This window comes from Xiphophorus couchianus, chromosome 19 (assembly GCF_001444195.1).
Source record: "Xiphophorus couchianus chromosome 19, X_couchianus-1.0, whole genome shotgun sequence".
NCBI classification, from domain to species: Eukaryota; Metazoa; Chordata; class Actinopteri; order Cyprinodontiformes; family Poeciliidae; genus Xiphophorus; species Xiphophorus couchianus.
This window is the reverse complement of record NC_040246.1, coordinates 18,950,368-18,971,569: the sequence shown is the minus strand read 5'-3', so window position 1 is coordinate 18,971,569 and position 21,202 is coordinate 18,950,368. Positions and strand designations below refer to the sequence as shown.

Genomic DNA, 21,202 nt, shown 5'->3' with positions numbered 1-21,202 from the left:
TTTCCCATGTTATAGGTGAAATAATCTAGCAGCTGAACTAGAACTTTTTCATCAATATTAAGGATGAAAAAGTGATACTATTGATAATTCCTTCATCAATATTAAGGAATCATATTGAAATGTTACTTGTACGTTAGTGTTTTTGTCTCCACATTCAGAACTTCATTGCAAAAACACAGAAGTATTTTTTGTCTAGTTTCTAGTGCAAATATCTACATACACTTGAAATGGCAAAACTAACTTACAAGTAACATTTGTGAAAGATATAAGAACGTATGTTAAGTAATTAATATTAATACTAAGTATAAATATTCAAGTAGTAGTTCCACTAGCAAATTATTTCACCTATAACATACTTTTTCATCAATATTAAGAAATTATTTGCTGAAAACAAGCTCCTTTATCTTCCTAAAAAGTTAGGTATTAATTAGTTTCGTCTTATTTCAAGTGTATGGAGATATTTGCACTAGAAACAAGACAAAAATACTTGGGAATATTTAGTGTTTTTGCTGTGCATTGTGTTTTATTGTGTGTATGATATGCATTGTTGTTTTTGTTCCAATAACGGATTCTATAAGAACTGAGTGTTTTGTTTAGGAGAAAATGTAATTTGGAACAGATGTTAATTAATTTTTAATCTGATTTCTTAGTCAAGATACATGAAAAACCATTTAAGTTAGAAGTCCAGTTTTAGTTATTTGGCTAAAAAGCCACAAGCTATGACAACTGGCAGTCAAATCTGCTTCACACTGGGATGCCACAAGGCTGTGTTTTCAGCTCACTGCTGTACTCCCTGTTCAGGAATAGCTGAAACTCCTCCCAGTAATTTGTAGATGAGCAGATAGTCATGGGCATCACCCAAAAACGTCCATTTCTTCCTCAGAGCATCAGTAAGACAAATAACATGTTGAAAATTCATACATTTAAGTTTAAGGCCTTTTAAAGTGGTACTATTACGTAAAATTGACTTTTGTGAGCCGAGCTTATATAAATTACCTTTCGGTGCAATGCTTCGGAGAACAATATTAAAGGCTTAATGGAGGAGGGCATTGTAATGACGTACTGAAAGCAAAGTGTCAGAAAGAGCAGGAGCCTCTTAAAGAGACAAAGGCCCAATTTCAAGGCGTTAAATTGCAAAGAAAAATTCTTTTAACTCATGTTTGATGTATACAGCAATTTTATAATTACTGAAAGTAACACAGTTAGGGTTGTAAAATGGAAGCAAGTCCCTGGAAAACAGATAATAGTGTCCTTTTAATATTTACATTCTTATTTTTAGCTCTGAACATTGCATACTTCTTCCTTATTAGACCTTGAAGTGCAAATAACTAAAGTGTGTGTTTAAAAGGTGTGGTTAAATGCTCATCTTCAGCAGAATTTCCTTAGCAACTAGCCTGAAGATGGGCATGCTCTGTGCTTTTATAAGCTAAAAACAAATAGGGTGGTTTGCTCATGTAAAACTGTATATTGCTGTGTTTCCTTGTTGAAATTAGAGCAAAGGAAATGAGATTACTGCCAAGAATTGTCTGGCTCTGGGACAATTTTCATTGGGTTAAAAGCTTTGCTTTTGTTTTTTTATTTAACTGATGTTTTATACCATGTTAACTTTAAAAGGTATTATCTTTCCACTTCACGTTAAAAAGAAAGTAACTCATTGTTTCTGTCAGATCAGGTAGAAATATGGTAATTTGACCATCTTTATTCGATTTGTTCATTAAGTTCTTTCAATGTATTAATGAGCAAAATTGTAAATAAAGTTTCATGAACCATCAGTTTGATAGATTGATTGTTTCTGGCTGGAGAGATGCAACATTACTAACATGAATTTATGGTTCGGATATGACTTAAAGAAGAAATGCACGATGATACTATAACATCAACAACAACATATATAAACTGTTTATGTTTACATTTTAATGATTTCATGACATGATTATCTGTTTTCAGGTCCTTCTGGCTACCTAAAAAGAAACTTTTCAGCATACTGAAATTATTTTCTATGCAAAGCAGGGACCCTGCAGAGGAGTAGATCCCCATATCACTGCATTACCATAATGACAACAAGCTGCTAATTTAGATCCTGTAGAGATAAAAATGAGAAACTTTCAAGAAGTTTGCAAAGACAAAATTGTGGTAAATAAAAAACTGACCAAAGAAAATGTCAAAACACAATTTCTGATAATTATTGAGTCGGTAAGTAATATATTTCATTAAATTGAGATAAGACGTAGGATTAAATAAATGCTCACTTCTTCCTACTAACTTTCAAACAGAAAAGTAGTGGTAAGTTAGTTATTTTGTTCCTGGTGTTTCCACATTTTATCTCGTCCTACTGATTACTCATTTTCTTGTTTTTAAAAACCTGTTTGACATACATAATACATCAAATTTTAATCTAGCTTGGCATTATTACCAAATCATATTAAATAAATGCTGTGAGCATGTTCAAAAGTTATCAGATAGAATTAAGTAACATCAGTTTTAATGTTAATACCTAAACTAAAACAGAACGCAGGTAAAATAACATTTTTCTACTTCAAGTACGGATTATGAAGCTGAAGGAAAATCAAATTAAAAACTTCGTAAATAAATAAAATCTGGTGTATTGGCCATGTAAAAATCTATGCTTTTGGGAGATCGTCAACATGTTCTTCTATAACCTTTAAAATCCAAAATCACATTTTTGACCTCAATGTAGCTCAATTAAATTTGTTTCTAGAAGCAAATTTTACAAGAGAAAAGTTATAACTTTAAATTTTTGATGAATAGAAAATCTACTGCCATTTTTAAAGAACCACAAATTTATTACGTTTTTCAGATTCTACATTAAGAAAAACAAAACAAAAAAATGTATAAATTTTTATTCTGTGATGCTAATTGTGTAAATTATGCACGGATGCAGCGCTACGCTTTGCTGATTCTGATATTTGACATTGATGTTGCTGTTATGGCCCATAACCAATATTTACCGATTTTATACATTATAATTTATTTCTCTACCGTTTTGACACCATCAGTGAAAAGCGAACAAAAACAAACGGCAACAAGATGGAAATATATATGGGTTGTTAATACTGGCACATTTCCAATACTGATATGCTAAAAAATGACTAATATTGGCTGATACCGATGTTAGTGCTGATATATCGTTCATATACCTGAAATTATGTAAAAAAAAAAAACTTTCAATAATAATAGAAGAAAAATAGATCCAAAAACTTATTACTGGTACTTTTAGAATCATTTAGTTGTTGCAATTCAATGCAATAATTCAATAAAAACCTGAAAAACTGCTAAACCTGCATTTGTTATTACATCTATATTTATAAATATTCATTGGTTCTTTTTCATTTGTTAGAAAGAGTTATTAAGAGATGTTGTGAAAGGTTCAAAGAGCTGCAGGTTACACACCCTTGATCCAAAATAATCTGCATTAACTAAATCGGATTTGGTTGTGCAGCAAACCTCAAAAAAAAAAAAAGAGAGATTCATACCCAAATCTGCTGAGTTGCTCCAGGTCGGGTGCTGGAGGTCCATAGGTTTCCACCTGGAGGGGTTTGTACTGGTACAGAACCTCCTGTATTCGGGGCAAAGGCTGGAGAGAAACAGTTTGACCCTGAAAGGAAAAAAGAAATTCAGGAGAGGTTTATGACTGGAAAGTGGGAATATTTACTTCTTTCCAACGGAGCAATGCTTCGGTGGATTAGCAGTAGTTAGCTGAGTGTTAGCATCCGAGCAACATTAGCAGGAGCAACATGATCCAATATCCTGAAGATGGATCAATCTGAATGCCTCCACCATTAGGAAAATGCTCAGCTCTTCTCAGAAATGCTACCCGGATAAACAAAACTAGCAAGCCACAGACCCAACTGCTGTGATTTGACTAGGACTGCAACTAACAGTTATGTGAGTCACTGATTATTTTTGACGATTAGATGATTAATCTGCTAAAAACATTGGCACATTCTACAGATTTCTCATTTAATCACTAAAGACTTTTTTTATACAATATTAGAAATAGATTAAAAAATTCAAATAAATACATCTGCCCGTTGACATCAAACGCTTTTATTTCCGAATTATGATGCCAGTTCGCGCACCTCTAAATTTTTACAATTTTTAATATCCAACGCAAAAAGACGGTGGGCTATGCTAGCGATCCTACAACCAGGCTCAGCAGGTTCTCTAGGGGAAACCCAAATAATAGTTTGATTAATCTGAGTTATGTAATGTTAACATTTATAATTTCAGTCCTATAAATTAATTTCCAATTATTTTGACAACAGATTCATCATAATTAATCCGATTATTTGTTTCAGCCCTAGATGTGAGTGAGACTGCAATTATTCCTAATAATGTCGATCAGATATTTATTGGAAGTAATCTGATCGATTTGGGGATGTGACATAAAAGATGGAAACTTCCACACAGGCCTGTCACAATGATTAGTAAATCAATTAATCGCATAGTAAATTAAAACAAACTCATTGGCATGATTTATTGTTTATCAATTTTTTTTCTCTCTTTCTACCAAAAACTTGAAGATAAAAGTCTTCAGTTTGGTATTTTAGCCTCAACTAGCCATTTTTGAAGGACAATTTTGTTTACAGAGATTTAATTAATTTTATTTGTTGTTTTGTTTATTTTGGACATTTAAAATGTCTTCTAGTTTCAGTGTTAAATGTTTATTAGAATTTACAGTTTACTGATCTTTGAGAATGTGTTCTTTTATTACCGTAATATTACTTATAAATCGTCTCAAAACAACAATATTATCGATTGTCGCGATAACTTCTGGATCAATTTATCGTGACGGGCCTACTCCGACCCAGCGTCAGAGTGTTGCGGTTGCTCAGCTTTACTGGAAACAAACATGGGATTAAAAGAGATTCTGTTTAAACATGCAGAAACTACTTCAGAGTTCAGCAAAGGAACCGAGAGACAAAGAGGAGATAAAAAGATAAGAGAGAGAGAGAGCAAAGAAAAAAAAAGAAGTGGGGGGAGAATAAACAACAGAACACAGAGGGGAGCTGATGAAAACCAAACTAAACAAGTAACATGTGCCCCACGGCCGCAGTCTGCCCTGCCCGCCCGTCACACATGCTTTGGCTTATGAGGACACACACACACCCAGTCATGTTTTTGTATCTTGTGGGGACTTTACATTGACTTCAGTTCATTTTCTACCCTATCCATAACCATCATATCTAACCTCATACAAAACTCAATTCACACCTGAAGTTCTAAACCAAACCCCAAAAACAACATTTCCCCTTATGGCGACCAAGAAAATGTCCCCACAAGAAGCAGTGGTCCCGACAACCTCACAATGTAGGGTCCCCACAAGGATATAAAAACCCGGTTCACGGACACACACACGGTAAAATAAAGCTAGCAAAGCTGAGCTGGAGTTTCAAAGTGATGCACAATGATGAGGAAGGAGTAAAGTTAAGAACAGAACAACAAATAAGAGCAGAACAATGAGCCGCATTGTCCTGGTACGCACAATACACTGACAGCATCTATTTATTCTCTTTAATTTATACCCGAAAACACTAATTCATCTACTATCTGGTATTTTTAGCTATTAATTATGTCTTCTGAATAATTTAAAAGAGCTTGTGTTCGGAGTAGATAGCTGCCATCGGCGTATTATGTAAAAGGTTATCCATTTCCCCACAGTGGTGTCCATCATCATCCTCACTTGAAGGAAACGCGTCTTTGCTAATGAGACGTTTTACAGGTAATTCATTCATACAACATCTTTTTTTTTTTCTCGGAATGACTTTCAGCTATTTTAACAGGACAAGTCTGCGCCTGTAGCTGTGAGCGTCAGCTTTTAGTTTGTGCAGGTGAGGTGGGGGTAGAGGGGTAGGAGAAGTGACAATGGCAACAGTTAGCAGAAAATGTGTGGGTTTTTCCACTGAAGAAGTAACGAAAGCTGATTTTTTAATTTTTTACCTGCATACCAAAGCTTCATTATTCTGTTTCAGTTTGATGCTGTCACATAAATCAAATAAATGTGGTTAAATGTGTTTAAGTAAAACATAAAGATGGATGTCTTCATTCAGAAAACTAAAAAAAAATATTTATTCAGCTCGGAGTGATGCACTTAAGCATTTATTTCTGTTTGTTTTGATCATCAGAGATTAGTTAATGAAAACCTGAAATTAATTTTTTTTTTAGAAAATTTGAACATTACATAAGACCAATAAAAATTGTTCTTTTTAATGCAGAGGTACTATGTTATGATGAAACTCAAAAACCTACAAAACCTTTGGAATGGAAAGTTGAGTGGAAGGAAAAATGTGGAAACAAAACATCTTTGAATTCATGCAAAAGAAACCCTGACCAACTACAGAGTTACTATACAGGTTAGAGGATGATCTCACTTTTCAGAAGGCCATAATTTCTACAATAATTAACAAAATTATTATTTTTTTCTTTCGCTGTGAGCCATTATCTTTAAAACTACCAGAAAAAAAAAATTTGAAATGCATCATAAATGTGTGTATGATATTGAGTTTCTGGGTTACAGTAATTAATTTCCTTTTAAATTATATTCAAATATAATGCAATGTAAATTAACTCATATTTAATGACTAATAATAGAACAAAGATGGGCAGAGTACCCAAAAAATTTACTTTTAAGTAAAAGTAACACTTCTTTAGTAAAAGTAAAAAGTAGCCGCTCAAGAAACTACTCAAATAAGAGTAAAAAGTATCTGGTAAAAAGTCTGCTAAAGTACTCAGTAACTGATCAGTCATTTAATATTTAAGAAAATACATAATCAGATGGACCAAAATATAAAGCGGAAATTTAGGTATTTTAGGGATGAAAATGACAATAATTCAAATAACTAAGAAAAAAATAAAATCAGGCAAAATAATTTTTTTCAAATCAGTTTCTTTCAATAAAAAACTAAAGAAACTAACTAAAACTGGAGGTTTGTGTCTGGTACATTTTCGGTTAAAACATGCTTGTTTTTCATCCAGTAGGGAGAAAATCCAGGAATTTTACTCAAGTAAGAGAAGAGATACTTCATAATAAAATTACTCAAGTAAAAGTAAAAAGTACAACATAGTAAAAATACACCTAAAAGTTTTTTTTTTTAAAAAAAACTTTCTCAAGTAATTGAGTAAATGTAACTAGTTACTACCCAACTCTGTAATAGTTGGTACCCGTAGGTATAATGTAGCTTAGGAATAATGAAGTATCTGGTGTTGACATATTGGTATGAGGGGCCCCCGAATTAAAATCCACTTGGGGCCCCAAAAAAGGTTTGTGCCAGCCCTGTTCAGTAACTCAGATTTTCTAGTGATAGGGCCGAGATTTTCTTGATGCATTCCTCTCCAAGGTCACGTTGAAAACTGGCGCACGCGGGTACAGGACGTGACTCTTGTCTTTAAACATGGCGACACATAAAACAGACACAATTATTTGCGGTGAGGCTTTGATCGAAGACTCCAACCCTCTCATACAGCCCAAAAACCCAGACATGAGCTCTCAGAGGACTCCGCTCTAAATCATAAACTCATCACCTCCTATTAAAAGCCGGCATGAAAGTTGTTTTCAAAATGCTTTTGAGCAGGAAGGGGGGACGGACCCCCCAGCTCAACGGGACGGTGGGTTTTCAGATCAACAGGACTGACAGCCAAACACGAACATCTGCTTTTATCGTCACAGAGGCCCGTCCGACTATATATACAGCTTTGTGTGCATTGTAAGTTTGTGTATGTAACTGGTTTTTACACTCTTATGACACCCGCGTGGCACTAAAGTGGGCCTCTGGGGGCCATCAATCCTAATAAAACCACAGGGAAGGATGATTTGAAGAAATCACTGCCGAGCCAGTGGGAGCAATTCTGCAGCCTCAGCATTTGTACCGCTAACTTAAAAATAAAGTTTCTGTGCTGAGATGATGCCTGAAATGGACTATTAAAAGGTCAAATGAAGGAGTCTCTTCCTGTGGTCTTTAGCTAAATTGACCCACTTGCAGTTTTTTTTCTGGTTTTTTATATTTGTAATGTTTCAGAGCGTCAGTTTTTATATTGGATAAAAATAACCAAAGTAAATATACAAGGCAGCTTTTAAATTGTAATTAATTTACTAATTATCAAAACCAAGCTGGACACAGAGTATGTGAACTACCACACCTACAGAATCAAATATAAATATTAAAGCACTTTTTAAGCATGTTCATGGTACGTTTCCAACAAGAAAAATAAAAACAGTTTCAATACTCTATTATATATTATTTATTACTGTTATTGATAATGTCTACAAAAGGGACAAAGTAAACTAAATATTTTTTTTTTTAAATAATCTATAAAAAAATTTCTTGACATGTTTTCAGGCATTTAGCAAATAGAAATAGTTTTTCTAATTCTAATTAATCTAAAACAAATAGAATTTGGTCTAATTTAACTTCAGGCAGTGAGAAAACAATATGTATGTGTGTTTTTATTATCTTTAAATATCTGGTTTCAACTGTAAATAATGTTTTGTTCAATCAAGTGATAGATTGCACTTTCAAGGACTTTAAACAGAAATCCAAACCTTGAAACCACAAGCATTTTAAGGATTTCAAGCACCTGTACGAACCCTGTTGATAGAACCCACCTGACGACATGAAGTAGGAGAAATAGGAGTTAAAAGAAACATTTTACGATCTAGAGAAAGTCAAGAATAATTGAGAAACAAAATCATTATCTTCAATTCTTCATGTTTAACTGCTGCCAGACCTGTAGAATCAAGAAATAATTTAAATAGAACCTATCTGACAACATGAAGTAGGGTAAAACGTATCAAAAAGCATCACATCATCTCCTGATCTGAATAAATTGAAGACCATATGAGGCTTTTATACACAGTGAGAAACCATTATCCACAAATGGAGAAAACATGGAACATTGGAGAACGTTCATGGGTTTGTTAGTCTACCGTTTACAACTCTAACGAGAGGTCAGAAAAAGAATTCAGAACAACATCTAAACCATTCTCTCAGTTAAGGTCAGAGTTCACGACTCAAAAATAAGTAATAGATATTAGACGAAAATCAACATTTACAGTCTAACATGACAATGGCTGCAAACAGATGCTCAATTATTCAACTGCATATCTTCGAAAAGCAGTTGTAGAGCCTCCTGCACAACCAACAAGAATGCAGAAAGTGTTTTCTGGAAGGTAAGTCAAGAACAAAACACTTGTCGTTTCTTGCCACCACTGTACATACGGTGGCAAAACCCGCTGACCAAACATGCTGGAGCTGTGCTTCGGTTGCTAGGTGACAGGCTGGGGTTGCTAGGTAACAGTGAAGTGCGACTTAAGACTCGGGAGGTTTTTGAAACGGCTCATTGTCCAGACACTAAAAAAACCAGCAGGGTGTTGCTTTTTTAAGTGTTTTTAGAAGAAGTTGAGACTCAAATGTAAATATAAAAACGTGCAAAATGTGAACTTTGCTTAATAGGTCCCTGTTAATGTACTCAACAAAAACAAAATCAGAAACAAACAAATGTCAGGGGGGGATTTTTCTTTGGTATTTGCTCCTGGTTCACCTGTTTGGAAATATTTAACAGAAGATCCAGTGAAGACGGTCTAAGTACCACGAGGGGTGGGCTCATCGTTCACCATTGCTTTCAATATTTCATCTGATCAATCAATCAACACACGGCAAATATCAGCACTCTCCAGCTCAGCAGGACACATCAAGGATGCAGCTTCTCCTCACCACATCCGCAGAAACTCATCTGGTTCCCAGAGGGTTTGAGAGCCGGTGAGTTCCTCCTCACTAATACAAGAGGTAATAATCAGAACAATGGCCGGGCATCTGCAGGTCAAAGAACTTTAATGCCACCTTGAATAAAATTTAAGTCAGAAAAATCTATAAATATAGAGAATGGTTGGAGGATCCTGCTGTATTACAATCAAGCATCGCTGAAACCCCCCGTAATGCTAAGCTTAAAATTGTTTTTTTATTATTTTTTTCTCACAGACTGTATCTAATATGTAACCGTTGGCAACAGAAGTCATCCAGGCAACTGGGAATAAATTTGCAGTAAAAAAACCCCAGCTAGCTAGCAAGGCTATATTAGCAACTAGTTAGCCTCGAGTCACAGAATGCAATGAAGATTTTCTGTGTGCGACAAAGATCCTGCAACAACAACAACAAAAAACGACACTTGCATTATAAAATAGTCCAGCCACAACAAAATTTAAGACCTGTGATTAACGTATTTAAATTGACCAACATATTCAACATGTATTGATGGTCTTGATGATGGCACTCATCAAAATGTAATGTTTGTCACTGGTTTCTCAACTGTTGACTGTATGTTGTATTTATGACCTCTTACTCTTGCGTTTTTATAATATAAAGCCTTGTTGAAATATGCCACAAAAAATTTGATTGACTGATTGATTAAAACCAATTTAAATCTTTTCTAATCACTATAAGACATATTAGAAACATGAATTTTAAAACTTTTTAAGGATGAGCGAACACCCTGAACGGAAAGGAAGCATTGCAGAGGGATTGAAAATGATGCGCCTTGTTAGAAGCTATGCTAACACTTTCCCAGCCCTCACTTCCTTGTTCTGCCCCGGAGCTGCCGGTGCTTCTGTGTGGATAAAGGGATTTGGGTTGCTCACTGGCACGCCGAGCAGCAAGTAGCAAGTGTAAAAACTGCTGGCTCCCTGTGTCTTACCAGTTTAAATATATCTCCCTGACCGGTGGCAGCTGCTCCGGCGCAAAGCCCCTAAAGCTGACAACTCCTTTCTCCGCCAAGCGGAGGCCGGCCAGCTTGCAGGCTGGGTTCGAAGAGCCCCACCGAAGCTGGTCCGGGCCGTCACAGGGGGGCCGAGGTGTGAACGGACATGTGCTGATGCCAATCAGGGCTCATACACTGCAAAAACACAAAATCTTACCAACTGTTTTTCTCTAGTTTCTAGTGCAAAGAACTTAGTACACTTGAAATAAGACTAATCTAACTTTTCTCATGTTATAAGTACAATAATATGCCAGTGGAAATAGTACTTTTTTATTAATACTAAAGAATTACCAACTTTAAACTTGTGCGGAAACCAACAGTTATTTTAGTAATTGATTATTCTGTCTATAAATTGGATAAATTTTGTTATTTAAACACTCATTTTTTTAAATGCAATATTAGGAATCCATTAATAGATACAAATAAACATATAATTTATGACATTTTACAACCTAAAACGCAACATCAGCATTTCTTTAGTGAACGGTTGATTATTTGCAGCAAAGGATGCCCTATTCTTTCTGCTGATCTGCTGATTATCTTTTTAATTAATCAATTAATAATTGGATCAAAAAACATAATTAATATGAGATTTGTTTTTTGTTTTTTTTTTACAGAATTTGTATCAGGTGAAGCTGAACTTATGCCACTTGAGTTCTTGTTAGACGCATTAAAAGACAAATCTTAAATGCAATGTATATATTTTTTGGCTTAATTACTGATTTGATTATGTTAGTCTTTCAACAAATGGTCTTTTTGAGTCTTTATACTGCAGTTAAAGATAAATCAATTACTAAATCAGTTGAGGTTTATTTCAATAATTGATTAATCACAATTAATCCGATTAATTGTTTCAGCCTAACTTAAAACAAGCTCTTATAATTTGCTGAAAAGTTATTTATAAGTCAATTTTACCTAATTTCAAATATACGAAGATATTTGCACTACAATCTAGACCAAAAACACTTGGTAAGATTTTGTGTTTTTGCAAACCCCCTTCTTAAAACCTCTTTGTTTTAATTAAAACAATGGAATGAAGATCTCTGTGTGTGTTTTTTTTTCCTGCGGAGTGTGAACAGGGAAGGGAAAATAAAGTGCAAGCGTCAGTGGGGGTTGCGGAGAGTATACAGCAACAACTCAGACAGAACAGGTTGGGCCAGTCTGCAGAGTGCGGCCTGCGTCGACAAGTGCATCTGCTGAGCAGAGGTCACGGTAGAGGACTCAACCAGGAGAGCAAACACACTCTCACCGTCTCCGTGTGTGTGTGACTGTGTTTTCGATGGCAGGCAAATTCCACTGTCCAAGTGTCCAATGAGTGGCCAGAGAGAGCCCGGGTTATTTCAGCCAGCCACACGGCTTTTAGGGATAAACATTCCACCCACATTAGCTCCTCCGTGTGTGTGTTGCTATTTGTTTATGTGCCTCCTGTTTCATTAGGTGCCCACGCCGGCCTCATCAGGTATGTCAGCTGCTGTGCTGCCAGAGGGCCCGTGGGCCCCCGGCGGAGCTGGAACCGGGGGACCTTTCATCTAAGGTGGCGCTGAAAGCCGCTCCAAGGTGGAAAGATTCCCCATCGGTCAGCTGCTTTCCGGAATGGGACACTGCAGCAGCTGAGAACAATCCGCCATCAGCACAAACACACGGTCCCAGATGATGAAGCGTTTACCTTCACTGCCACGGAAACAGACGTCTCAGACCCAGCATGCATGTTTTTGACCTGTAATGCTTCCTTGAACAGGTTAGGATAGGTCTGTGTTCATTACATTTATTGCAAAAAATTATTTTTCAATAATGAGATTTTGGTCTGCTCAATTCTGCACTGCAAAACACAAAACCTAACCAAGTATTTTTGGTCTAGTTTCTAATAAAAAAACCTCAGAACACTTAAAATAAGACAAAACTAACTTATAAGTAACTTTTCAGCAAGATGAAGGAGCTTGTCTTAAGTCAATAATTCCATAATATTGATGAAAAAGAACTAGTTCCACTGGCAGATTATTTCACTTATAACATGGGATAAATGTATTGATGGAAGTGAAATATTCTGCCAGTGGAACTGGCACTAGTACGAAGCTCCTATATCTTACTGAAAAGTTACTTGCAAGTTAGTTTTGTCTTATTTCAAGTGTAGTAATATAGTTTTAGGACGTCTTGTCACTTTAAATCCAAATAAGCTGCTGCAAGCCACATCCCCCAACTCAATGTTTACAAAGAAAATGACTGTAAACAAATGCACAATTATGCAACTGTAAAACTTTGAAAAACAGAAGTGGAGCTTCCTGCACAACCAACAAGAATGCAGCAAGTGAATTGACAAAGTACAAAAACTTATCAAGTGTTTTTGGTCTACCTTTTAGTGCAATTATCTCAGAACACTTGAAATCGAACAAAACTAACTTACAAATAAATCTGAAGCAAGATCTAGGAGCTTGTTTAAGAAAGAAAAATCCTTAGTATTGATGTAAAAGTACTTGTTCTACAATCAACGAGCTTATTTCACTTATAACAAGACATTTTTCAATAATCTGCCAGTGGAACAAGCACATTTTCATCAATATTAAGTACTTATTGATGCAAAACGAGCTCTTATATCTTGCTAAATATTTTTGTTTCTTATTTCTGGTGTACTAAGATATTTACACCATCAACTAGACCAAATATACTTGGAAAGATTTTGTATTTTTGCAGAGTAGCTTCAGGAAGGTAAGCCACCAACCAAACACTTCTCTTTTGCATACAGTGGTAGAAACAGCTGACTAAACATGCTGGAGCTGCACTTAGGTTGCTAGGTAACTGCGCAGTGTCCAGGATTGTGACTTAACGATTGGAAGATTTTTGAAACGGCTCATTTTCCTAACACCAAAAAACATAAACCTATTCTTAAAAAGTATCTTGGTATTTTTTAATCACTTTGGCTGTTTTTAGAAGCAGTTGAGGCCCAAATGCAAGAATAAAAACATGCAAAATGTGAAATTTGCATAAGTCCTCTTTAAAATCTGCGCCTCTCTCAACGCAGGTGCCAAGTGAGCTCTTCAGTGGCATGAAGAGTCTTGGCACCGCGCTCGATCCCGTGTTAGACAACAACGAGCCTGTTTAAACATCAAATCCTCCCACGCAGAGCGAATCTTTTGATTTCAGAGGACTTCTATTTTAGAAAGACACTTTATTCTTCAAACACTGTGTGCTCAGACTTCGGGGGAGGGGCCCGGAGTGTATTTATCTGCATGCACCCGCACATGGACGTTTGTGTATCTCCTGGTTCAATAGAGCAATCTACAAAGTGAGGGATTAGAGAAGGTTTTCAGACCATTCCTGAGGCAAGACCAGGCCCATCCCACTGCACATCACACCTGGACTAATACAACTTTCCCCCCCTGGATTGGCCAACTTCCTCTTCAGGACATTTAACTGTGATGTTAGCACTCGGTGTTTAGCCAGGAGTCCCCCTCACCAGTTCTAAGAAAGCCCATCCAGCTCTTCCCAGCACAAATCAGGACTGGATTCAACAGAAGGTCCTGTTTTAGATATAGTTTGAAATGACTGCGATGCTGGGGAAAAACTTGCCCTTTAATGGCTCAAGTTCAGGTAGATTGGATGAAAAGTGACTGTGAACATCAACACTGCAAAAACCCAAAGTCTTACTAAGTTTGGTCTAGTTTCTAGAGCAAATGTCTGAGTTTAGTTGAAATAAGACAAAACTAACTTTCAAGCAAGATAATAGTTTGTTGTAGGTAAATAATCCCTTAATATTGATTTAAAAAGTAGTAGTTTCATTGACAGATTATTTCATTTATAGCACAGGAAAAATGTATTGTAAGTGAAATAATTTGCCAATGGAAATAGTACTTTATTATCACTATTAGAGAATAATTTACAAAAACAAGGTCCTATATTTTGCTGAAAAGTTACTTGTAATTTAGTTTTGTCTTATTTCAATTGTACTAAGATATTTGCACTTGAAAATAGACCAAACATACTTGTAAAAATTTCGTGTTTTTGCACTGTATTCTCAAGTATAGCCACATATTCTCAATTAGAATTATGTCAGTACTTTGACTAGGTCATTTTGACACGTGGATATGCTTGTGTTAAACCTGTAGTGTCCAATCAGGGCTTCCATACTGCAAAAACACAAAATCTTACCAAGTATTTTTGGTCTCGTTTCTAGTTCAAATATCTTAGCATGAAAAAAGTAAAAACTGACATAAAAGTAACTTTTCAGCAAGATGCAAGAACTTGTTCAACACAATGATTCCTTAATATTAATGAAAACTGAAGTGGTTGTTATAAGTGAAATAATCTGCCAGTGAAATAAGACTTTTTAACTTACAATATGGGAAAATGTCTTGTGCCACTGACAGGTTACTTTACTTTTTCATCATTATTAAGGAATTATTGACTTAAAACAAATTCTATTTCTGCGTTTAAAAGAAATGTAATTGAAGCGTTGTTGTGTGTTTTGTGTATTTTAAATCTGTCACTAAGTTAATAACTAAGTTCTTCTTCATTTGTATAAGAGGAAAACATTGAAAGTTGATTTTGCCCTTTCATTCATAATTTCTGTCAGTTGCTACACGAACTCTTCATATTTATTGAGTGAATATGAAATGAATTAAATTAAATTGCAGAATACTACATAGAATTTGCACAAATCTCTTTAAGCGATGAAATATCCACATATTTCAGATTTGCTTTCCCCAAATTTCTTCCCAAAAACTCACAGATACATGCATTCCAGCAATCTGCATGAACCCACAGCTCTTTCCTGAAAGCCTACCAAGTCAAACAAAAGTCATTCCTCTGGACTCTGAGGTGAAGGGAAATCCAAACCAACACTTTCCCCTGACTCACGTCTCTCGGTTCGACCGAGCAGATGCGTGGTGAGAGCTCTGTTCCACTAACAGCAGTTCAAACGACAAGATGAAGAGAAATTAAAGCAAGAAGCCAGGAAAGCGGCCAAAAGCAACGCAATTGTGGCACGTTTCTCTGGATCAGTGAGTTTAAATTCCTACTTTATATTAAAAATGGTGACATTCAGAGAACCACACTGAAACACTCACAAGAAACTGGGCATGAAGCAGTTGTCTTTAGAGAAAAGTGAAAGTTTATGTATAGCAGAGCGTGTAAGAAAGCGTTTTGAAGCCTTAGGTGAGTATGAAGCACATATCTTTGCCATGCATCACTAAACTGTGAGAAGACAACCGTGTCTCATGAGGGCTGCAGTGGAGGGAGTGAGGATGATGACACAGCCTATCTCAGCCCGTTAAAATGAAAATAAATGACCGAAAACGTGAACGACAGCCAAGTATGAAGGTCTCTCCAGGCACCGTGTGCACAAACTGCAGCGCAGCTAAAGCCCGGAGCCCACATGCCCGGCCCTCGTGGGACCCACCGCTGCTACAGCAGGAATGTGATGATCCGAGCGAAGAGGCCCAATGCCCGTTCCCACACTAAGGGGAAGCAATAGGCAATGACTAAAGTCCTCCGTTTCAGGCCCTACACTGCAAAAACACAAAATCCTACCAACTATTTTGGTCTAATACTAGTGAAAATATCTTACTACACTTCAAATATGGCAAAACTAATTTAAAAGTAACTTTTCATCAAGATACAGAAGCTTGTTTTAAGTCAATAACTCCTCAATATTGATGAAAAATACTAGATAATCTGCCAATGGAAGTTATTGACTTAAACAAGTTCTTATATCTTACTGAAAAGTTGCTTGTAAGTTAGTTTTGCCTAATCTGAAGTGGAATAGGATTTCTGGACTAAAAATTAGACCAAAAATACTTGGTAAAATTTTTTTTGCTAGTAATGAATTACCTAGAGCTGAATAATAAATCAGTAACAATATATAGACACAGGATCAATATCGATCGATAATATTCAATGTATAGAAGACTCACTGAACTGTGGCTCATTATCACACAGCATGAAAACCTTTAGTAGCTCAACCTCTCAAGGTCAGCTAAGCAAAGTTGGTGGAATCAACTAACTCGCTCACTCGATGGTTACCTAGCAACTAACTCGCTCACTCTATGGTTACCTAGCAACGACTTGTTGAGTAACTGATGCAGCAGCAGTTTAAAGTTTAGCCACTGTGCCTCATAACTGCTTAAAAATGACCAAACTATAGAAACTGTGGATAAAATAGAAATGGTGGAATCATCAGTTTGGCAATATTTTCGATTTAAAACCAAAAACTAATTAATAATTATCAATATCAGCTGATATGAAACCCTTACATTGTGATACGCTTTACAGGCATAAATAAGGAAAAAAAGAAGGAAAGAAAGAAAGAGAGGGAGGGAAGGAAGGAATTAAAAAAGGAAGGAGAGGGAGGGAGGGAGGGAAGGAAGGAAGGAAGGAAGGAAGGAAGGAAGGAAGGAAGGAAAGAAGGAAGGAAGGAAGGAAGGAAGGAAGGAAGGAAGGAAGGAAGGAAGGAAGGAAGGAAGGAAGGAAGGAAGGAAGGAAGGAAGGAAGGAAGGAAGGAAGGAAGGAAGGAAGGCTGAAAGTCATGGAGGGATAAAGAAAGGACACAAGAAAGAAATTCATAAAGGAAGAATACCAGGAAGGAAGGTAGGAAAGAAGGAAGGAACAACAACATTTAGACAAAAGAGAGAAAATATAGTTTTCCAGCCTTTTCCAGACTCAATTAATACCAAAAGATCCAAAGTGTTTCACTTACAATCTGGATCCCCGTAGAGAACAAGCTGGTCGGCTTCACATTCTGTTTCTGCTGCTCTATCTGCGTCTCCAGCTGGGCGGCGCGAACCTTGTGTTGAGCAAGCAAGATGGTGGCAGGAAGCTTGGACTGTTCCTGGAGGAACACAAGCGGTTTCAGTGGCTGTCATTAAAGTGTTTCATTATGAGACCGACACCGGCGGCAGCCCCTTCCCATCATTCATCGCTGCAGCGAGATAACCATCAGCAAGTGGTGCTTTCAGCCGGGCTGTCGCTGGGCTGAAGGCGCAGATATTAAAAACCGAGCAGGAGAACAAAACCTCCAATTAAATCCAAGGTCAGAGGACATATGTCTAAGTACAGCAACTACTAAAGCGGAGATCATGCAGCAAACAGGAACACTGGAAAAACACAAACTCATACCAAGTACTTTTGGTCTAGTTGCTAGTGCAAATATCTTAGTTCACTTAAAACTAACAAAAACTAACTGATATGTAACTTTTCAGCCACTTGTTTTAAGTCTGTAATTTCTTAAAAATAATTTTAAAAAGTACATTATAAGTAGATTATTTCACTTAGAACAAGCCATTTTTCCTATGTTACAAATAAACTGCCAATGGAACTAGACCTGGGTTGCTAGGTGACGGGCTGGGCTTGGCTGGGGTTGCTAGGTAACAGCACAGTGTCCTTCATTTTGAAATAAGTGAAATAATCTGCCAATGGAACTATAGTACTTTTTCATTAAAATGAAGGAACTATTGACTTAAAACAAGTTGCTATAGCAAGCTGAAAAGTTACTTTTAAGTTATTTTAGTATTTCAAGTGTACTATGAAATTTGCACTGGAAACTAGACCAAAAATACTTGGTAAGTTTACTGTATTTACATAAACCTGATCTAAACTACTGCTGCAAAAACAACATGTTGATTGGTACAGATAAAATAATGATTAGGGCTGCAACTAACAAGTATTTTAGTTATCTATTAATTAGATTTTTAAAAATGGTACATTCTGCAGAGTTTTCATTCGTTTTAATGCAATATTAAAAAATACATTACAAGATGCTAATAAATAAATAACACAATGACATTCATTTGTAGCAAATGATGCATCTGCAGATAAAAAATACTTCAAACATCAACATGTGAAACATTAATACAGTGTGGGACTGATCTGTTGGTTATTTTTGGAATAACTGATTCATAATTGAGTAGCAAAAGCTGCTTAGTGAGATTTTTAAATAATTTTTTTACAGAATACGAGCCAGGTGAATCTAAAACTATACCACTTTAGCAGTTCTGGGTAGAAGATATTTACAGAGAAAGTTTTTTTTAATCTTACATGCAAAATGTATAGATTTTTGTACAGTTTTGGTTTAATTACTGCTCTTTCTAAAAATCTGTATACACCAGTTAATGAACCATCGATTACTAAATTAGTTGATGATTAGTTCAATAACCAATTATTCAATTAATCGTTTCAGCCTTACTGATATTAGCTGGTTAATTAATCAGGCGATAAAGGGAGAGGGAACAGTCTATTAGCCTTATTTCAGCAAGCTGACAGGCAGAGTGCAGCAACGCTCTGGGTCTTTCATTGACTGCTCATTAAAATTAATTTGAACTGCTGAAATTGTGTTATAAATTGTTTTTAAGGCTTTTGTGTTTGTGTTTATTCAGGAACTTTTGGGCACGCTGGTACCGGTAACCGGACCGGTCCATGCAAAGGTTTCAGCATTAACTATTTCAACTACATTTGTGGAATTTAAAAATTGAAGAAAAGTTTAATCAAATCCAAGGTATTTGATTAAATACCTAAAGACTAAAAATAGTCTTTAAAATGACCAGAAATTTCAGAAATATGTAAATTGAAGTATTAGCTGATAAGAGTAAAGCAGATATAGGAGATAAACGGATAAATTCTGTGTGCAAATGGCCACAGAGAGGCGGAGAAGTCAGAGTTTCCCTCAGAGGGGGTCTGAGCTGATCTCATCTGCCTACAGTCAACAGACCCTGTGCCTTAAACAAGCAAGCACACAGCTTAACCTGTTATCTGTGATGGTCCTTCTGCTGGCAGCTCTGCAGGAACAATAACTTCCAAAGCCCTCGACTCAAAACAATGGAGCCGAAAAGCTTTGGGATCACAGAATGAGAACAATGCAAGCCGCAGCGCAATGACTTGTAATAAGCTCTTAATGGTGTCACAGGGTGACGGTGTGTGTCTGAGGGTGTTTTCACACCTGGTCGTCCAGTAGACTCGGTTCGAAAAGTTGTAACATTTGTTTCATTTTTAGCCGCTGCGGTTTTCTTTCACACAGTATTGAGTGAAACAAACCAAACTAAATAAAAAACCTGTTTGTCTCCTCGCCTGTGGTGGCGCTGCATCAATAACCACTGAAGGAAACAACACTGAAACCTCAGAAGAAGACAATTTTCTTTGTCACAAAATGTAAGCAAAAATAGAGTGGCTTCAAACTTTAGTGGTTGTAGGATTTCTCTTTTGTCATTTCTCCTGCTAGCATTAAAACCCGTCATGCTTCAAGCTAAGTACCAAAATCGGTTCTCATTAACGTAAACGTGTGATGAAAATTTAAAAAAATTCTTTGCAGAGAGGAATCCACCTGCCAAACTCGACACCAGGGCTGGGTCAAACTATTTCGACAGAGCTCTGCACAAAGTGTTGCCTGAATGGTCGAAAGTTTGTTGCTGTGCTTTATTTTCAACACTCTGATAATTTTGAGGAACGTTTTTCTGATGTGATGAAAAACTATGTACATTTGTACGATTCTTTACAACATAACTTTTACAAACAATTGTGCAAAATTTGAATAAAACTTACCAAAACCACGTGGCCGTGCATCAATGAAGCATATGGGGACCTTCTGACTCTCTCATTTGTTTTGATTGTATTTACCCAGAATGCCTTGTGCTGTTGTCCACTTCCTGCTTTTGGAGCGGACTTCAGTTCACTTGGCAGTTAAATATGCATTCAAACCATGCCAGAGTTCACTTCAACTGAACCGAGATCTAGGTTTTTAGGCGGACAAGAGTTCACTTTTTTGGTCTGGATCAGATTACAAATTCATAAGTCCCCAAACGAACCAGAGTTCAGTTAAAGCGGATAAAACAGTGCCGGTGTGAAAGCATGTGCATCAGCCTTTCTTTTCTTGTCACTTTTAGTAAATAAGGACATGCAGCATGTGTGTTTCTCACCAGTTCATCCAGCAGCGCCTGTTTGCTCTTCCTCTTGGCCTGCAGCTGCCTCTGCTCCTCCTGCAACACTTCCAGCCTCCGCTGCTCGTTGCTCTGCTGCTGCAGAAGCAGCAGCTCCTCCAGCTCTTCCTGCTCCCGCGTCTGAGGGAGGAGAATGAAACATTATCCTCAAAACAATCTGCAACATCACTGACCACAAAACTGAAGTCATGCAAGTGTTTGTTTAAGAGAGGGGAGACAGAGCTTACAAGCTTCGCCTTATTTCTCTGGATGATGTCTTTGTTTTCCCTCTGGTACTGCTCCATCCTGCCCTTGGTGTTTTCCACATCAATGTTGTTTGTAAGGTTGTAAACTGCATTTAAATGCAAAAAAAAAAAAAATACATAATTGATTTTAACTTTGAAAACATAATATTGTGTATCTGTAAATAATATTCTTCAGATGAGAGAAGCAAAATCAACACCTTTACCACTACAGAAACAATTAGGAGCTTCCATCTTACATATTAAGATTCAAGAAATTTAAAGTCATCCATG

At 36.5% G+C, this 21,202-nt stretch overlaps 1 protein-coding gene across 2 annotated transcripts in view; it reads right to left on the bottom strand.

Moving 5' to 3' along the window:
• Positions 1–21,202, bottom strand: part of mnat1 (MNAT1 component of CDK activating kinase) — a 59,873-nt gene that overhangs the window by 24,948 nt on the left and 13,723 nt on the right. For both annotated transcript variants that reach the window (XM_028000224.1, XM_028000223.1), the window contains exons 4-7: positions 20,915–21,018; positions 20,667–20,807; positions 17,459–17,590; positions 3,495–3,616 (exon numbers count right to left, since the gene is read on the bottom strand). In XM_028000224.1, the coding sequence (XP_027856025.1) occupies positions 3,495–3,616; positions 17,459–17,590; positions 20,667–20,807; positions 20,915–21,018 (499 nt within the window). The remainder of the gene's footprint in view (positions 1–3,494; positions 3,617–17,458; positions 17,591–20,666; positions 20,808–20,914; positions 21,019–21,202) is intronic.